General features: G+C 45.5%; 1 protein-coding gene across 6 annotated transcripts in view; it reads left to right on the top strand.

Annotated features, from left to right (window-relative positions):
* The window catches only part of EPN2 (epsin 2), a gene marked incomplete at both ends in the record, with an annotated part of 41,433 nt that extends 23,131 nt beyond the window's left edge, over positions 1-18,302 (top strand). For 4 of the 6 annotated variants that reach the window (XM_084237554.1, XM_084237553.1, XM_084237551.1 and 1 more), the window contains 5 exons: positions 708-918; positions 13,854-14,021; positions 14,574-14,660; positions 16,693-16,908; positions 18,004-18,302. In XM_084237554.1, coding sequence (XP_084093680.1) covers positions 708-918; positions 13,854-14,021; positions 14,574-14,660; positions 16,693-16,908; positions 18,004-18,302 — 981 coding nt within the window. The remainder of the gene's footprint in view (positions 1-707; positions 919-13,853; positions 14,022-14,573; positions 14,661-16,692; positions 16,909-18,003) is intronic. The other 2 variants (XM_084237555.1, XM_084237552.1) reach the window with 1 other exon arrangement.
* Positions 18,303-19,738: the final 1,436 nt, after the last annotated feature.

The following is a 19,738-nucleotide window of genomic DNA, read 5'->3' as shown; positions in this document are numbered from 1 at the left end:
GCAGTGCTTCAGTGCCTTCCCTGTAAAAGGAGCATGATAACAGAGCCTTTCTCATGGGGCTATGAGACCGTTAAATAAGTGTCAGGTGCTCTGGAACAATTCCTGGGGTAAGCCAGAAACAATTCCAGGGTAAGCCTTCACTAGTGCTGCTTCATCACTGTCACCATCATTAGTCTATGCCAGGTGCCCTGCTTGGGACCCAAAGGGGACAGGGACATGGCTCTGCTGCTTATATGCTCATTGTCCCCTCAGGAAGCAGAACCCCTCATACCACAGGTCAGGGGCTCTAACAGCCTCCCGTGTTACATTGCTGCTGGGTCCCTGATGGCAGCCATATATATAGCTGCAGCAGCAGGAGTGGCGGGGGGACAGCCCCAGGAGAGAGGGCCCTGTATGATGGCTGGCAGCTGGGGGTGGCAGGTAAAGTAGGCAAGGTGAGTAGGAAGGGGCAGCCAGGTGTTAACTGCAAAGTCCTGAGGCCAATTTGAAGGTAGATGGATCATTTGCCGGTACACAGTATGTGGGTTGGTGTGACTGGAACCTGGGCTGTGCTGGGAAGAGGTGATGGGGATTGGGCAGGATTGGGTAGATGATGGGGCAACTCAATTTCCAAGTTCATCTTGGCCCCTCCTGGAGAGTCTCTACTCTAGTAAGACAGAGTAAGGTAATATTTATGACTAATGTATGGATATTTGCTTAAACTGTAGCAAGTAAAACCTGTCCCCTTCTCTTTGTCTCAAAAGCACTTATCCCACCCACAGCAGACCACCCTGTTGGATTTAATGGATGCCCTCCCCAATTCAGGCCCTGCTGCCCAGAAAGCAGAACCCTGGGGCTCGTCAGCCTCAGCTAACCAGACCAATCCTTGGGGCGGGCCGGCTGCCCCAACCAGTGCTTCGGACTCCTGGCCATCATTTGGTAAAGACCTCTCTTGTTTGTCTTTTATATCTGCCTGCTGACTGGGTGAGGGGCAATAGGACAGAACTTCTTGCCCTCTCACCTGGCAGAGGTGGGAGTAAGTCCAATGGCATAGCTCTGTCTTTCATTCAGTTTAAAATGGGTCTGCTTTGATAGATGGAAAACTGCCTTCCACTCTGTTTCCCACATATATAAAAAAATGACTTGTCCTTTCTCTGGGACACATGTCGACACATTGTCACATTACACCTAGTACCCCAGATTAAGAAACTATAATACATAGCACGGAACATTTAAATCAAGTTTTATAATTAGCTGGAAATGATCATATGCTGAACAGCGCTGCTAATGAGAAGGGGGCTACTTTTGCTATAATTCTTGTTATTTAAGGCAATAACAAGTCAGCTTAATAGATAAATGACTATTTTATTTATTTATTTTTTAATTAAAAAATTTTTATTATAAATTTTATTTTTATATTCCCCATACAATTGCGAACCCCTTATTTTGACCCCAATCCCTCCCCTCCCCAGCCCCCACCCCTATAGAGTGTCTCTGGTTCATAGTTGTTTGTTGATTTTGATTTTTACTTTCTTATAGTTATTCTTTTTCCTGGTCCCTTATTTAAGTTTTCTAGATTCCTGCTATGAGTGAGACCATCCGGTATTTTTCTTTTTCTTTCTGGCTTATTTCGCTGAGCATGATCCCTTCCAGCGCCATCCATGTTGCTGCAAATTGCATGTGTTGATCTTTTTTGAATGCTGAGTAATATTCCATGGTATATATGTACCACATCTTCTTGATCCAGTCATCTATTTTTGGGCACTTGGGTTGTTTCCAAAGTTTAGCTATTGTAAACAGTGCTGCTATAAACATAGGGGAGCAGGTGCTCTTTGGAATGGATGTTTCTGTCTTTTGGGTAAATACCTAGGAGTGGAATTGCTGGATCATATGGAAGCTCTATGTTTAGTCGGTCCAGAAATCTCCTCACAGCTCTCCATAGTGGTTGGACCAGTTTGCACTCCCACCAACAGTGCAGGAGAGTTCCTTTTTCTCCACAACCTCGCCAACATTTGTTGTTGCTAGTTTTTTTTTAATATGTGCCACTAAATGACTATTTTAAAGTTCTGTTTAATGTAAAATGTGAGAGAATTTGTGATGGGAGATTAGTATGTGTCAAATGGCACAATTGGTTTCATTCAGTTGGAAATCTTGGGCATGTGGGTTTCCTAGTTGCTGGACACAGGCCTTGGTCTGCAGACTTGTGATAGCTTCCTAGCTAGCCTGACACTCTGAGAGGCCCTCTCTGGGTGCTCTGGACCCTGCTGCATGGCTGATCTGTGTGCTTTCTATAAGGAACTTTGAATTGTATATTTTGTGATACCCTCTTAGACTCTTTTTCCCCAAACTGAAAGTAGGTTTTGTGTTCAGCCAGATTCCTGGACGTTTGCTGAAGCAAATGTTAGGCTCTGTCCTGCCATGCAGAGACCCAGACATGGACAGGTATTGGTCCTGCCCTTAGGGTCTTGGGCAGGTGTGGGCAAGACAGGAACACCAAGTAATAGTACTGTTTTTTCTAGGCTTCTATAGAGGTTCTTTGACAGCATCCTGGGACAAAGCTTGGTTCAGGAATCCTGTAGGTGGGAGACAGACATCTTGGAGGAATCTATAAGGAAGAGCATGAGATGACTAGGCCACAAAAAGGCAAGGGAGTTTCCAGCAGAAGCTTCAGTGGCATAGCAGGTATAGGTACAGGAACCTACATCAGGGAGCAGAGTCAATGAGAGAAGAGTGTGGGGGGAGTCCTGGTCACTCAGGGCCTGGCAGCCTTGCCTAGTGCTTGGACATTCCCAGAGGGCAGTATCAGCCCCAGAAGTCCTTGGGCAATGTTTTTGCCTTCGTATGTGGAGACTCATGATCCCTTTGGCAAGAACCCTGTGGGCTTTTGGGCAAACCCCAAACCAGATGGTTCACAGCTTTCAACCACCGAAGGCCAGCACTAGGGCTGCCAGGGAAGCTGGTTCACATGGTCCCTGGCATGTGTGTCATTGGGCATTTCTTGTGCCCCGGGGAGCCTGTGGTGTAATGTCTTGATGACCATGTGTGGGGACAGCCAAGACAGGTCTGCTGGAAATGCCCACGTGGGGCTCTTCCAGAAAGTGCCTTTGACTTTATACTTGATTCTGAAAAGCTGTTCTTTTATGAAGTGATGGCTACTTGTTACAGATAGGATGTTCTTTGGGAAAGATTGTCAGTCCCTTTTAGAATGATATAATGGTTCATTAATGAGAGAGTTTCTCAGTACCTGGAAAAGGATGTGGTCTCACTGGGTGTAGGTGAGTTTAGTAATTTGAATTATGCAGTCAGTGGATGATTCTAGGGAGGCACTTGGAGTCTGGGGGTGGTGGAGAGAGAGAAACTTTTTTTTAAAGCTCTGTGACTTATTTACCAGGGGTGAACATAGTCAGGAGAGATAAAATATACATATTTCAAGTGGACTGGTTTGCCCGCCCTTCCTTTGGCTCTGTCCTGGACCTGCTCTGTCCTGGAGCCAGATGTCTTGGGTGAGCTAGGAGGGACCCAGCCTCACAGGAACTGGGAATCTCCTGGCAGGTGGGGCAGGACCATCTCAGGCAGTTGGGGTTCTCACGTACCTGCAGGGAGCATCACCCAGGACTGTCCAGAGGTGGGGGCACTGCTGGCAAGAGGCAGCTGAGCAGTGCATGAGAGTGCCACACACAAAGATCTGCTCTTCAGTTGTTTTTTTTTTAATCAAGATAAAAATCACCCTCTTCACCATTTTAAAGTTGACATTTTGATGGTTCTTATCCACTCACAATGCTGTGCAACCATTACTAATAATTTCAGGGTGTTTCCATCACCCCAGAAAGAAGCCCTTTGTGCAGTTACTCCCTTACTCCCTGCTACTTTTCTCTCCTCGCCCTACAATCTCTTCTGGACATTCCACACAAATGGAATCGGGTGGTCTTAATGTCTGGTTTCTTTCACTCAGCATCTTGTTTTCAGTTCATCCATGTGATAGCATCTTTCCATACGTCCTTTATGTGACTAATATTTCACTTTATGGCTATATCACATTTTGTTTAACCATTAAACAGTTGATAAACACTTGGAGTGGTTTCTGCTTTTTGGCTATTTTGAATCCAGTTTAAACTTGAATTTTAAAAATCTTAATTTTTATATGTTGATTTTGTATACTGCTACTTTACTAAACTGGTTATTGTTTAAATTAGTTTTTCTGTAGAGTTTTTAGGGTTCTCTATGTATATTATCCATATTATCTGTAAAGAATGATAGTTTTACTGCTTCTTTCCCTATTTGGATTCCTTGTATGTCTTTCTCTTGCCATGTTGCTTTGGCTAGGGCTTCTGTATTATATTGAAAAGCAGTAGAGAGAGTGGACACCCATGCTATTAATTTTTAAATTAAGAACATGGTTGAGGTTAATCAAATTATTTCTGCCAGTGGCCACATGTGGTTCGAGGACTGTCAGTTTGCTTTCTCTTGCTATTTGCCCAACCCAGGCCTTTCTCCTAGGTTCTGATGCATTTAACATTTTTACCAGTGAATCAGGGAGAAAACAGGCCACAAGTCCCAGAGAAGTTTGTTCCTCTGGAAACACACAAGAAGTTAGGGCAGGCTCAGTGCTTAATGTACCTTGTCCTGGAATTACCAAAGCATCCTGTACTGTTAAAAATCCCTTCTGTGGCTGTATAGGTCTTGGAAAAGTCACCTGAAATTCTGGCATGAAGAGATAACCAGTGTTAAAATGTTAGCTTATCTGCTGCTTCCTGTTTTATTTTTACCCCCTGAGCATTTTATGTTTTTACAGAGACCAGGTCTTATTGTATATACAAGTTCATAAATGTATGTAGAGGTTTACACTTGCACTATATAATGTGTATTTCTAGGTATCATTAAAAACCCTAAACAACTTGACTACAATGAAGGTACAAGGTTCTATCACCTCCCCTTGACCTGCTTGTACACACGGAGGTGATTCTGCAGTTCTAATACTCTGCTTTCACCCGCTCTGCAGGAGAGGCATGACACTAGCTCCTGAATTCACTGGCACATGATAACAGTCCCTTTGCTTACATTTTCCAGGCACAGCTCCAGAGTAAGACATGGTATCCAATTTACCAGTTAGCCTCTAATAAATTCCTCTGGTGCATGTTTTCAGGGCCACCCCTGAATCCAAAAAAAGTTCATAAATTATAGAGATTGGGGTGTCACTTCCCAAGCACTGTCAGTTGCACCCTCTAGATGAAAGAAATGCTTTGGCAAGGCACTTCTCTAGTGAGCCCTGCCATTACCAGTTCTTTCCAAGCAGCACTGGGGGCATCTTGGCCAAGTGGCCTTGGGAGAAAAGGCTGAGGACTGAGGGGAGGGAAATTGGATCCTGCCAGGTCAGCGGGGCACTTCCTTCTCTGTTCCAGACACACAAAGCAGCCACCTGGTATGAGGAGGGCACACAGCCTGGTGATTCAGAAGGCCTTGGCCCACTCGGCACTCTCTCTGCCCACCCTCCTGCTGCCTGGCCCAGGACAGAGGCCATCTTCCGCCCAATAGCAGCAGGTGGTGCTGCTGGCTTATTGGTGACACCTCCCTCCCCCACCCCAACAGCTCAGTTCTGTGACCCTGAGATTGACTGCCTCCCTGTGCCATGAATATTCATACATGAGGCTTGGTGAGGCTTGAGTACTCACTCTGAATGGACCCACAGAGGAGGAGGCGGAAGCTGCTTGATCTTTCTGCCCTTGGTTCCATCCTCCTTTCCTCTCATTCATTTGAGCTTTCAACAAGCATTTATTTATCGGGCATGTGGCATGACCTGGACCCTGTGGAGGACATGGAGGGTAGTACACAGAGGAGCCTTGCAGCGAATCCACTGTCCATTCATGGAGAAGGGGGACGGGTGCTGGGCTCTGCAGCTACACTGTCAGCAGGCAGTCACTGGGGGCTGCTGTGCCTGGCTCTCGCCACTTTCCCACGGGTTAGATTTTGTGGGCCATCAACACCTGTTGATGGTGGGAAGGTGGAGGAAATATTATCCCCAAGTTAGGTTTGAAAAATGTGAGGTGTCTTAAGAGTAGGGCCTCCTATAATTCCTTCACACAGTAGAGCAGAAAGTCACAGCCTTCTGAATGCACATAGATCCCAACTACCATTCACAGACTGGAATCACTGTAGAACTCACAGAGGCTAAGCAGCATTTCCATGGCCATCTGGCTGATTTTGGGGTGGCGGGGGGAGGACAGGGTTTGAACTGTGTGCATCTTTCATTCCACACTAAACCTGAAGCTGTGACCAACTTTGTCCATGTGCATGGCAGTCAGGGAGCAGGGGCTTCCTTCTGGGCCAGAGCTTGATTTTAACATCGTGCATCACCCCAGCGATAAGAAGAATGAATTAAGAAGGTGGGATATAGTCACACAACGGGAATACCATTTAACCATAAGGAAATATGAAGCATTACCATTTACAGCAAGATGGAAACAGTTACATGTAGTAAGGAAGGCATGTCAGAAGAACAAAGACAAATGTTATACATTGGCATAGTAGATGATTCCACAAAGCAAAATACTTATAAAAGCTAGCAAACATTAATAAATGAAGTAACATTTCTGAGGTTAAGGGGAAAGAGAAAGGGCACAAGGGTTAAGGGGGGGATTTTTTTTTTTTAATTTTATTTTTATATTCCCCATACAGTTGCAACCAAGGGGGGGGGGGTTAAAAAAGCATATTTCATTACGTTGCTGAATTTTCAAGTTCTTGGCCATGCTTTTGTTTTTGTTGTTTCAGCAGGTTCTAAAAGGGAAGCAGGGCCCTGAGAAATAATTGCAGGTGTCAGAAGAGGCTTTCCAATAATTTTAGGGTGGAGCTGCTGGGCTTGGGAAAGGAGGGGGGGCAGTGGTGGAGGGACTCCAAATGGAAGCCTGGCCTATGAGTCTGGGCTGAAGGCAGCTGAGTGTGATGCATGCTCATGGAGAAGGCCTTACATTCCATGCGGTGTGTATAGCTTCATGTGTCATAGCATTCACAGTAGAAAGAACTTTTAGAAATGTTACGCTACTTTTGTTTTCACTCTTAGTGATAGATCATTTTTGGGGGAAAACACCTGCATTGACAGAGAGATAGGTCCAACTAGAGAAGCAAATCCTGCTTTTGCACAGTGAGTTTGTGGTGGTTGCCCAGGGGCTTGCCCATGTTGGTTCAGCCAGTGCCTGAGGCCTGGGGCTGAGGGGTCACTAAAGAGAGTTTCAAGTCCAATAATCTCTGCTTGGCAGGGTAGCCTGGTTTCCCTAATGGCTAATCCTTATTTTATATTGCATTTTGTTGTCTGCCTGTCAAACTCCTACCTTGAAAACATTGACTCAGGTTCTGTGCTTGGGAAGACTTGTGCCTCTGTGCTTATCCTCAGGACTGCCTCACCTTATTTCATGGTCACCAGCTCCCTGTGTCCCGTACATGTGCAGTTGCTTATGTCAGTGTTTCTATCTTAGGGCCTGGTGAATGCTGAGCAAATGTTCCTCTGGTGGAATGAGGTAACTCCAAGGTGGTCCTTGAAGTTTACCTATGGGAGGCAGGACTTGGCACTTCCATCCATGAGTCTGTTTCTTCAGACTTGTGCATTTGAACTGGGCCATTATGTCCGGGGAGGGCTTGACCATGGCCTGAGCACTTCAGGAACTTAGTGGCTCTTTCATTTCTGGATTGCCCATCCCAATCACTTAGGGAGCTTTTAAAATCCAAATGCCCAGGCCCTCCCCAGAATCATTATGTATGGGAATGGGGGAAGAGACAGTGCATTTTAGTATTCTACTAAAATCCCCCAAGAGATTCCCAAGGACAGCCGCAGTTGAGAACCTCTGCTCTGGAGTTTCCTGAGCTGCATGGTAAGTGAAATCCTGCTAAATCTAAGGTAATTGAAAACTGTATAAACAGACATACGCAGCAACTCTCCTTTGTATATGTTTCTAGCTCCTGAATTTAGACATCAACCCAGAACCTCTGGAAGAAGTAGTCACGGAACTCCAAGAGAGAGAATTAGAGTAGATTAACTGCAGGGTCCCTTCTAGCCTAGAGGTTCTGTGGTTCCCATAATCCTTCATTGCTTCCTTCAGTCCCTAATTGGTGATCAGCTGTCTTCTGTGTCATGGTGGGGACTAAGCTTGCAGAGTAAAGTCTGCCCTTGCCTGTCTCCATTTCACAAGTGGTTATCACAGTTGCCATGGCAAAACTGAGAAGTAGCAGAAGTAGCACACTCCTGTTCCCCTTTGCCATGTCCCTCCCCGCTCATCAGCTAACCTTGCCAAAACTGAAAAAGGCAATGGGGGCAGTAGTTGGTGTAGGCTTGATAGTTATGCTCTAAAGCCACTCAGCATTTCAGATGAAGTCAGTGTGATAGAACAACTAGCACAGGGTTTGTTTTTTTTTTTTTTTTTTTTTGGAAGCCAGTGCCCCTCCTGTCCACATGTCCATCCTACACACTGACACTAGGACTAGAAGGTCATGGGTAGGAATTGGAACCCAGGGAAGTAAGTCCTGTCTGAGGCTCAGGGGAACCTCTTCTCTGAGGTGTGGTCATTGCCCCTTCTGCTGTCCTCTGTCAGAGCTCTGCCAGGTGGTCACAGGTCATGCCTGGTACAGGGGAGAAATGAGCTCTTACTCTGAACTTACAGATAAGGGGCGACTCTCAGATGAGTAGTTAGGGTGCTATATGATAGTGCTTTAAAGGATGCTGTGTGAAGGGCATCAGGGGAGTCAGGGAAGGCAAGATGAGAAGGAAAAAGGTGGCAGAACTCAGAAACCCAAAGGGGGCAGGCAATAGAGGTGCCCTTTTGTGTTTGGGGAGCAGCGAGGTCAGTGTGACTAGGGAAGCGTGGAGGCAGAACCAGGACATCTAATACGTATCTGTTTGGAATTCCAGGAGAATTCATATTTGAAAATATAATGACTGGGTGTTTTCAAGAATTGTTGCAAGGTGCTACTTCTCAGATCCAAGAAGCCCAGTAAATCCTAAGCAGCATAAATAAATCCCCACCTAGACACATCATCAGGAGACTGCAGAACATCAAAGAAAGAGGACATCTTAAATAAAGGCACAGGGAACAGAGGATGTATTACAAAGGAATGCAGTCTCACTGACAGCTGACTTCTTCACAGTGACTGAGCCAGAGGACAGCAGAATAATGTCTTCAGTGCATGAAAGAACACCAATCCAGAGCGCCATGCCTAGTGAAGTTGTCATTCTTCGAAGAATGATGGTGAAATAAAGATGTTTTAAGTTTTGAAACAAGAAGAAGAAACTGTTACCGATCTAGAGTTCTGTATTCAGTGAAGGTATTCTTCAAGAATGAAGTGAATAATGGCATTCCCAGCTAATAGAAAATTAAGAGAATTTATTGCTAACATGTCTGCCCCACAAGAAACTCTGAGGGAAGTTCCTCAGGCTGTTAAGAAGACAACCAGATGCAAACACTTGATCTTCAGAAAAGAACCAAGAACATCAGAAATGGGAAATAATGTGTCAGTATATTTTTAAAGCAATGAGAATATAGAAAATTTGAGTAGGACAACTTACAAGCACATGAATTCATCATTCCTAGGTATTGGAGAATATACATTGTTTTCAGTCACATGCGGGACTCTTAGAAAAAATTGATCATGTGCTTGGCAAAAAAACAAAACTGGCCTAAACATACTGCAGAAAACTGGGATCACATAGAATACATTTTCTGACCACAATATATTCAAGTTAAAAGCTAATAAGAAAAAGATAATTAACTGAAGTCCATACATTTCTAGATTCTTGAGTCAAAAAGAAAGTGAAAATCAGAAACATTTAGAAACAAATAATGTAAATAATTCCTATCGGAATTTGTGGGACAATTGAAGCAATAGTAAGAGGAAAATTTATAGCTTTATATATTTACATTTGTGAAAAAGAAAGGTGTAGAATTAATGAGGTAACATGAGCAGTTAGAGGTTAGATTAGCATTACAGTTAACCCTTGAATGGCACTGGGGTTAGAGGTGCTGATTGCAGCAAGGTCAAAAAATATGAGTAAAACTCTAGAGTCCACCTTTGTGTATGTGGGTTCGGCATCAACATATTCAGTCAGCTGGTATCTGCAGTTGGTTGAATTGGAGAATGCAGAACCCATGACTAGAAAACAAGTCCACATGTAAGTGGACCCGTGCATTTCAAACCCATGTTATTGAAGGAATGTAACAAAAAGCGTCAGAAAACAGAAATTTGTGAATTAGAGCACAAATGAAATAATATCCACAAGATATTCCCTGATTCATTGAAAAGAGTAAAAGATTGGTAAGTTAAAAAAAAACTTTAGTTAATTTAACTGAAGAGGAAAGGTACCGACAGTATTAGGAATGAAACAATATAACTACAAATACTGTCCAAATTTAATTCTTTTGGAAAAATATGAAAACTTCAATGTAATGGATAAATTTAAAAAGAAAACTTATGAAAACTGAATGAAGAACAATTAAGCCCTATGAATAGAGGTAGTCCTATAGTTACTAGGCAAATTGAGTCAATACTTTAAAATCTCCTCACTTCCCAAATTTACTCAGGGTTTTCCCTGGCAAATTCTAACACTACTTAAGAAGCAATTTCACTTTTATACCAAACTCTTCCAAGGATAGGAAAATAGAAGTATTCGTGCTCATTTGTGAGGTTAACATAACCTTAACACCAAAATCAGACAAGATATGCAGTGAGAGAATAGACAGGTCAGGATAGTCCCATTTAGGAACATAGATGCAAAAACCCTAAGCAAAGAAACACTTGCGAAACCAAAACGAGAAAAATATAAATGTGATATAGTACATCATGAGAAACTTTGTTTGCAAGGGCCAGGTCATTGGAAAATGTATCCATATAGCTTATTAATAGAGTAAAAGAGGGAAATCTTGATCATCTTCATAGAGGTCGAAACAGGTTGGTGAGATTCATCAGTCATTTATTGCCAAGCAATATATTGCCAAATATTGTCTTAGCAAATTTGGAATGGAGAACTTACATAATCTGATAAAGGTCTTCGCAAAGGAGAAAAGCCTATAATGGTAAATGCTAACATTTAATGGTCAGATGTTGAAAATTGATCCTGCAAGACAAGGATGCTGACTGCTCTCCAGCTTTACGCTGGGCCTGGTGTTCCCAGCCAGTGCAGTAAGATAGGAAATGTACATGAACTGGAAAGAATTAAGCAGCCGTCATTTGCAAGTAAGATGATCACCGAAATAAAAAAATTTCTACAAGTTTTTTTAGAATTATTAGAACTATAGGGCCTCCCCGGTGGCGCTGCGGTTGAGCGCTGGGTTGCGAAGCTGCCCGCGGCCTCTGCGGTGCCGGTTCGATCCCCAGCTGCTCCCCGGCCACTGGAGGAGGGTCCCACATGGCGCGCAGACCTCTCCTGCCGCCCGCTGCTCCCCTCAGCAGTGTACTTCGGCCCTTCTCCCTGCTCTGCTCCCCGCTCTGGCTCTGGTGAATTCTCTCACCCTCCCGCGCTTCTGACTGTACCCAGTGCATGCATAAACAAAACAAACAAACAAATAAATAAATAAAACATGCCTCTATTAAAAAAAAAAAAACCTATTAAAAAAAAGTTTAAAAAAAAAAGAATTATTAGAACTATAAGCATAAATAATTAGGATGAATTTCAGCTAAGAGTTTAGCCAGAATCCTGGATATAAAAATCAGTGTACAAAATTAATTTTTGAGCTTAACAATAAATAGATAATAAAATTTTAAATGTGCCTGTTCTTGGAATAAGTTTATGGAGGAAAAGAAAAAAAAAATAAAATTTCACTGAAAGATATTAAAGAAGACAAGCAAATGGGGGATTGCCTATGATTTTGATTCAGAAGACTCATAGTGATAACAGTTTTTTCACATTGATCTGAGATTCAGTGCAATTTTGGTGGAAATCCCAAGTTTTACCTTTTTTTTTTCCTCAACTTGACAACATCATTTTAAAATAGATACGGAAGAACAAGGAGCCAAGAAGAATAAGCCAAGAATAATCTTATTCTTGAAGAATAAGAACAGGATTGGAATTTTCTGTTCAGGATATCAAGATTTTTATCATCTTATCGGTGAGGAGAAGTAGAACATGCAGGGATAGGGAAAGCCATACTGGTCAGTGGACCAGACTAGAGAACCCAGTGATAAATCCATGAAGAGCTGACTGTGACAGAGGAGGAATGCTGCACAGGTCAGTGGGGAGAGGTGCTGGGTGAGTTGTCATAGAAGCAGATGGGAATTTGAACCCTTATTTTTGTACTACATACAAAAATCGGTTACTGATGGACGAAATATATAATTGTGAAAGGCAGATCTTTCAGAAGTTACTGTACAAGAACAACTTTGACACCCCCTTATAGGGAAGGATTTCCTAATTGTCAGGAAAAGCACAAGTATGAAGGAAAATACAACTAGATTGAATTTCATTAAAGTTAAGAATTCTATTCATCAAAAAATACCTTAAGACGACGGAAAAGAAACACTGAAAATTGGGAGAAGTTACTTGTGCAAGTAAAGAGTTCAGTAAATCAGTGTTCAGAAGGTAGAACTCTCTTAGATCAGGACAAGAGATAAACAATGACACTAGAGAAGGGAGGAAAGACTGGAGCCAGGGACTTGAGAGGAGTCTTGAAGGATTATATGGGACACAGAGATGTGCAGGGCCATTAAGGAAAAGAAAATGTAAGTCAAAATGGGAAAAGTAACAGTTCACACTCACCAGATTGGGGACCATGAAAAAGTGAGCTAACAATAAACTTATGTTAAGTCACAGGTCCCGGAGTGGCAGGACCTGTACCTACGGCCAGTGGGCACGTCACTTGGCAGGACTGCATGAGGTCACTCTGCGTGCCTGGGTGAAGGGGACGGGACTAATCACTGCGGTTCTCTTGTGCAAGAACAAGCAGGGAAGCAAAAACCAAACCAAACCAGTGCCTTCAACAGACTAATCAAGCGTAAGCCTCTCCCCCCTGCTCCAAGAAAGGGAACACAATTACAATCGATTACAATTCAACACAGATGAATCTCCCAAATAAAACATGGAGTAAACAAAAGCCTGACACACAAGAATGTTCACAGTCTGCTCCATTTTTATAAAGTTAAGAAAATAGACACAGGTAACCACTACCTTGTTCTTATGTATCTCTATGTGAAAACGAGAAGGAAAATCAAGAGGAGACTAACAAAAAGTTCATGGAAACTAGGGTGGAGGGCTGCCAATGTTGGGGGGCACTTTCTGGTCCCACACAGGCAGCAGTGATTGCTACATATTGGTTGTGGTAATCACCAGAAGAAAGAAGATGCACAAATACACATGTATCTATCTCCATGTTACTGACGTGAAGGGTTGACACCTTACAATGAGTTCACTTCTATTTATTGTATCCCTAAAGGAAAAAAGCCAGTTGTGACCCAGTTTAGTGCTCAGCACATAGGTGTTGGTCTTACTATCCTCTTTATGCTGCACTCATCCTCTTTGATACCCTTCTAAGGCAGAAACTGCTAAAAACTGGTGGGAAGAGACCTGTGCTGCGGCCTGAGGCTGAATGTCCCAGGCCAGGGGAGGAAACCTGTGGATTCTGGGAGAGGGGGGCTTGAATTTAGCTCAGGGAGCCCATTGTAAGACCTCCGATGGCTGGGAGCTTGTTCCTTCCCAGAGGGCTGTCCTGGCCCAGTGCACTCTTCAAGGTGAAGTTCTCTGGGCTTTGGCTCTTCCAGTTTTGCTGGCATAGGACAGCACCTTTTGTTTGGCTGGCTCTCCAGACCCTAGTATGGCTTACATGGCTTACGGTGATCTTTTTCTTCTTAGCTCAATGGCTAGGATTTATGTGGACATCTCTGAGCCCTACCCTGCCTTCCTACAGGTGCCAAGTCAGCAGCCTCTGTGGACCCATGGGGTATTCCCACCGGAGCCAGCTCTGTCTGTAAGAGCTCAGACCCGTGGGCAGCCCCGCAGCAATCTGCTCCCAGTGCTGGGAAAACAGCTGACGCCTGGGCTGCAGCCTCAGCCACAAAGCCTGTATCCACCTCTGGTGAGACCTCAGTGCCCCAACTTAAGAGCCTCTTTGCCCAGCCTCTGCCCTCCTCCTGGCTTCTTGGTATGGAGCCACTTTCTATACTCTTTCCCCCGACAACCTTTGTCCCTGATGCTACGCATCCAGTGTGAAAGGTGAGTTCTGGGTCTCTGCATCTCCCTCTAGAGGAAGCTTCCTGAAGATGCTCTGGGCTGGCTACCCTACTCCTTCCAGTAGCTTCCTGTAGGCCCTATCCAGGCTTCCCGATCCAGCTCAGAAATGTCTCCACCACCGTTAGCCTTCCTTCAGTTGGGGTGGGAGCAGTGGTAGGCAAGTGCCCCATTCTGTGCACAAGGAGGTCAGTGTTCCTGGTCAGGCCCTTTTGAGGTTCCCAACCCATCAAGTAACCCTAAGCCCAGGTATCACCCCATGGTGTGGGTGGAGATCTGTCTTCCCTGCCCCTGCCCACAGGAGAAGCCCCCACTGAAACCCACCCGCAGGCTGTAGACTGGGAAGTGGGAATGGGAAGCCAAGACACACCCACAGTCACTGCCTTTTCTGTTCTTGCAGGGGCCTTTGATCTCTTCAGTAATTTGAATGGTACAATTAAAGATGACTTTTCTGAATTTGACAACCTCCGAACTTCAAAGAAAACAGGTATGGAGAGGTGCAGTGGCTTCTATAACATTCTGTGCATTTGACCAGTCCAGTTATTTGAAATAATAATCACCTTTCAAGACCTATCTTCTTGCATTTACGTTTTGATCTTGGGAGCTATAAGGGTTTAATTGGGGGAACATACACATCAACAGTGAAGTCATATAGTTTGAGTTTTTCTTTCACCCTCTCCTTGTCTTGGGCCCTCTGTTTCCTGTCTCTATCACCTCTGTCCCAGCTTCAACCCCACATGGGGCCCCATGGGTTCCCTGGCCCAGCATGTCTCCCCCCAAGTCTGAGCTGTCATTTCCATTCACCTTCCTTCTCTCAACTTGCCACTCTCTAGAGGTGCCACCTATCCTGGACAGTCCCATCTCTGGGCATGGACAAGTTATAGCTGCCCCTTTTCATCCTAAGGTTGCAGGCCCCACCTGCCCTGTTTTAGCACCTCTGTCCATGATCCACAGTCAGGTCTCCAGGCCCAGCTCTCCCCATCCCCATGTCCCTGGGTGGGGAGGGGGTCAGGGTGGGTTGCAGAGACTGTGCCTGGAGGAGCAGAGAAGGTCTAGGATGCCTTCTTCACACACCCCTAAGTAGAGCTGGGGACAGTGGGGCAGCCTCTGTCCCAGGGCCACACCTCCCAGCCATGTAGAGCAACTTGTCTCCTTTCTCTTTCCTCTCAGCTGCTTCCCTGTTCTCTCCCCACTTCCCTCCCATCTCCTCCCTCCCACGTCCTCTGCCTTTCCCCTCAGCTGCAGCTACAGGCCTAGCTGGTCCTGGTCTAAGGTACGAGCAGCTTGACACCTCTGACAACCCTTTTTGTCCCCTCTCAGCTCAGGGAACCAGTCAGCTTAGAATGTGCTGCTTCTTGGGGTCTTTCTTTTGCTGCATTAAAAAAGCCAAGATTCCGGTGTCTTCTCCACAGGCCAAAGCACAACCTAACTGTCCTTGCCCGACCCTCCATGCCTCTAACGAGAAGGCAAGCATTGTCTGTGGACTAGCAGAATATTTACCCCCAATTCTAGAAGTATTCCCATTGTAAAAAATTTGAGAAAGTTTATGGAAGAAAAATGAAAGTCACCTATGATCCAGCCACCTACCCTTAGCCACTGTTACCTTCCAGTTTTCTCTGAGCTCTTAAATACAGTCTTCTTGTTGGTGTTGAGCTCATACTGTCAGAGTTGAATCTTGCTCCCTTCCCTGACTTTCATGGAATTACAGATGGAAAACATTTTCTCATAACATTAAAAATTCTTTAGAAAATATTTCACAGCTATAGAATATCTCTTTATGGCTCAATAATGTAATTAATAATTTATAAGAGGACATTTTAGGTTGATTTCAAGTCCTGCTAAAGTAAATAATGCTGTGGTGAACATCTTTGTGCTTAAATCTTTGTTCACATTTTGCATTATTTCCTGAGACTGGAGTCCTAGAAATGGGATTACTATGTGGAGAGTATGACCATTTTTAAGAACCTCTGTACCCACTGCCATGTTGCATCTTGGCAAAGCAACCACATTTCCCTCCAGTGTATCTTAGCACACCTTCTATTGGCTGAATTAAAAAAATAATAATAATTTGCTTTCTTCTTACTCTCAAGAAATTCATGTTCATTGCAGAAAATTAAAATATGAAAAAGGTCACTATCTAGCCACCAACCCAAACATCCTAATACTTTTGGAGGCTGGTGTTAGTCATACTGATTTGTCCCCCACTTTTGTCACTTAATATTGCTACACCATTCTGCTTCCTTATTCAATCTCTTCTGTCCCTACATTCTGAGGGTTGGTTATGTGGACAGTAGATTGTATAACCTGCCCTGTAGCCGACTATCTCCAGTTTGGGGATGTTGGAAACTACACTGCAATGAACATCCCATCCTCTGTACAGCCTGGGGTTCCCTGGGAATCTTGCATCCGGGGATGTTGGTGTTCTGCTCTGGATGCTCGGGGGTTGGCAGTGTTGCATGCACCAGTCTGGGACCCTACCCTACACTCTCACCAGGCCTGTGTGTATCCTTGTCTTATAGCTGAAAAGGTGGCCTCTCCACCACCCCAAAACAATGGAACTACAAGCCCTGACCCTTTTGAGTCTCAGCCCCTGACCGTCACCTCAAGCAAGTCCAACAGCGCCCGGAAAACACCCGAGTCCTTCCTGGGCCCCAATGCGGCTCTGGTGAACCTGGACTCACTGGTGACCAGGCCAGCCCCGCCGGCCCAGTCCCTCAACCCTTTCCTGGCACCAGGTATGCTTGCTTCCTCTGGTTGTCTGCTGTTTCTGTGAATGTGAGTGGATTGCAGGTCTCTGGGCCTTCACCTTCCTTCCACCTCTTGAGGGCTTTTCCACTTGTGGTCCAGCCATACTTGGAAACTGTGCTCAGGAGCCTTTGGTCTCGGGGCTAGAAGGTGTGGAGCCAATCCTGGACCCGTACTTTGTAGCCTGGGGGGTGGGGCATGAAAGTGCTGTTCATCTGGGCGTGGGGGTAGAAAACAGCCCCTCTCCTCTCAGTTGAGATTGCCTAGCAGAAGCTGCCCTAACTTGGTGTCCCTGGCCAACGAGACCCTTCAGCAAACCCCAGTTCTTAGTCATTTGGAGAAGGGTGGTACTGGGATAAGGAAGAGCCAGTGTTCTGCCCAACATGCCCCTTTTGGGGGGCACACTTCAGGGACCCAAAGATCCTCACTTCATTCCTGGTACTGGATTCTGTCTTTGCCACCCAAGGGAATCTTGTCCTTCCCCCTCCCTTCTCCCTCTAACCCCCAGGTCCCTCTTCCCTGCTGATGGGGTATATCTAAAAACCTGCTCTGTACCCTTAGGGGCTCCATGGGTTGTGGATGAGCCCCAAGGACTTGCTTGCATGTCCAGGGCCATTGTGGCCCCCACCCCTTATTCTCCCTGTGTACATGGACTCTCAGCTGCACTGCCTCTGACATACCTTACACACACAGTCTGTCCCTGCCTCCTCTCTTCAGTGAGCCAGAGTTTATCCTCAGCACCCAGCTCAGATAACCCTCTTCTAGGAAGCCCCTCTCCTTCCCCACAGCTTTGCTTTCCCAGCAAGGCCTTGGGCTCCCCAAGGGTAGGAACATGTCATGTTCAAAGTGTTCAGCTTCAGACCTGCCCCTTGAAGGGAACTAAACATCCAGGGGGGAAAGACACAGGACTTAAAGGAGTTGAGGCTGGGGGCTCTAGGGCAGAAATGGGGTATGTGAAGTACGTAGGTCATACCATGTCCTATGGTCCCCACAGGGTGAGGGTAAGGATGTGGTTGCCCCTGTGTCTCCTTTCCTAGACTTGGTGATGTTCTGACTAGCCACTGCTCCTCCGGCTCTCTCCCCAGGTGCAGCCTCGGCTTCAACCCCTGTCAACCCCTTCCAGGTGAACCAGCCCCAGCCGCTGACCCTGAACCAGCTTCGGGGAAGCCCTGTACTGGGGACCAGCACATCCTTCGGGCCTGGCCCAGGTGTGGAGCCTGTGGCTGTGGCCACTATGACCTCCACGGCCTCACACCCAGCTCTGGGGGCCAGTGGTTCCTCCCTGACGCCCCTGGGCCCCACCACAATGAACATGGTGGGCAGCGTGGGCATCTCCCCATCAGCTGCTCAGGCCACGGGCACAACCAACCCTTTCCTTCTCTAGTGCTTGGACCTTGGCCCCCCCAGCAGAGTGAATGTGCAGGGCGTGTGCCCGAGGATGCCAAGCAGGGACTCTTGTTTGTGGAATGGTGTCTGAGAGTTGGGATGGGGATGTTAGGGCTTTCTAGATCCAGCTTCCTGATAAAAAGGGTTGTCTTTACAGCCCGACCCTCAGATTCTGTCTGTGACTGGCTTGGTGAGACAGCAGACATAGCAGGCCAGTCTCCTGAGGTGGGGCTGTCCCCAGCCCACATCGCACAGGAGGGCTTCTGACCCAGCCTGGCCACCCTCTCGCACCTGGCACCCATGGAAATTGGCTGGCTCTCCATCGCCTTGGGTGAGGAGGCAGGGCCCAGTGTTGGCTGTTGCCCCAACCTCAGCCCTAGGGTCTCTGGGATACTGCCTAGCCCAGGACTTGGGACGGTCACCTCATCTTTACCCCCAGCCCTAGCAACACCCTAGGTAGTCCCAGGTATGGCTAGAAAGAAGTGTCGGCTCCATTAGATAGTGACCTTTTGGGGAAGTGGTTGTGCATATTTTATTTTTCTTTGACTCATGTGAGTTCAAAGTTAACAGCACCACCGTGGAACAACTCTTGAATTAAATCTAGAGCAAGCTTTAAACTAATCTGAGCATAACCCTGCCACGTGGCTCTATGCTTGTATACGTTTGCACATATTTTGTTTAGTACAGTTTCATATTTGAGTTTGCAGAATTATCTAATAGTCTTTTTTTGGCTAATATTTTTATAACGTGGTTCTTATTTAACTGTCTAGTTTTGATAGAATTTACCAGGTCTGGCTGAATGAAGATATTGGCACCTGTCATGTTAGTGGTTTAAATCTTATTTATGGTTTTAACTCTGTAAGAAAATTTAAAAAGGAAGAGACAAAAATATGCCTTATGGAAAAACTAAAGCAAATTCTTTATAGGAAAAAATACGGGAATTTGATTACACATAAAAGATGATGTTTATTTAAAAAAAAAAAAAACTACAACAGCAACAAAAATCCTAGCCTCCAGTTGCCTTTTCCTTTCTTTAACTCCCCCTTTTTTTGTGAATCACCAAACTGATTAACTCTCTGCCTTTTTTGGCTAGATCCTAAGAGACAGGCTATTTTTCTTACTGATATACCAACATCAAGAAAGTTTAAAAGAAAAGCTAACGTATGAATGTGACTCACCAGTTTTTATCAGCTAACTCCTTTTTGTAACTGAAGGCATGCACAGCATTAACAAGGACTTCCGTTTGCAGTGGAAATCTGAGATGGAAGCGCCATCTTGAACCTTGTGTGTCTGTGATCTCCTCTGTCTTAATCCATGCTCAGGGTGAAGATGGGGATGGTGTGGGAACGGCAGTTGCCTGGGAGCCGTGGTGCTTCTGTGCCTGTGGGTCCCGGGTGGATGGCCCCCCTACTCAACCAGGGTGTCGGACCAGGG

This window comes from Talpa europaea, assembly GCF_964194135.1.
Source record: "Talpa europaea genome assembly, chromosome: 7".
Taxonomy (NCBI): domain Eukaryota; kingdom Metazoa; phylum Chordata; class Mammalia; order Eulipotyphla; family Talpidae; genus Talpa; species Talpa europaea.
This window is presented reverse-complemented; position numbering and strand designations above follow the sequence as displayed.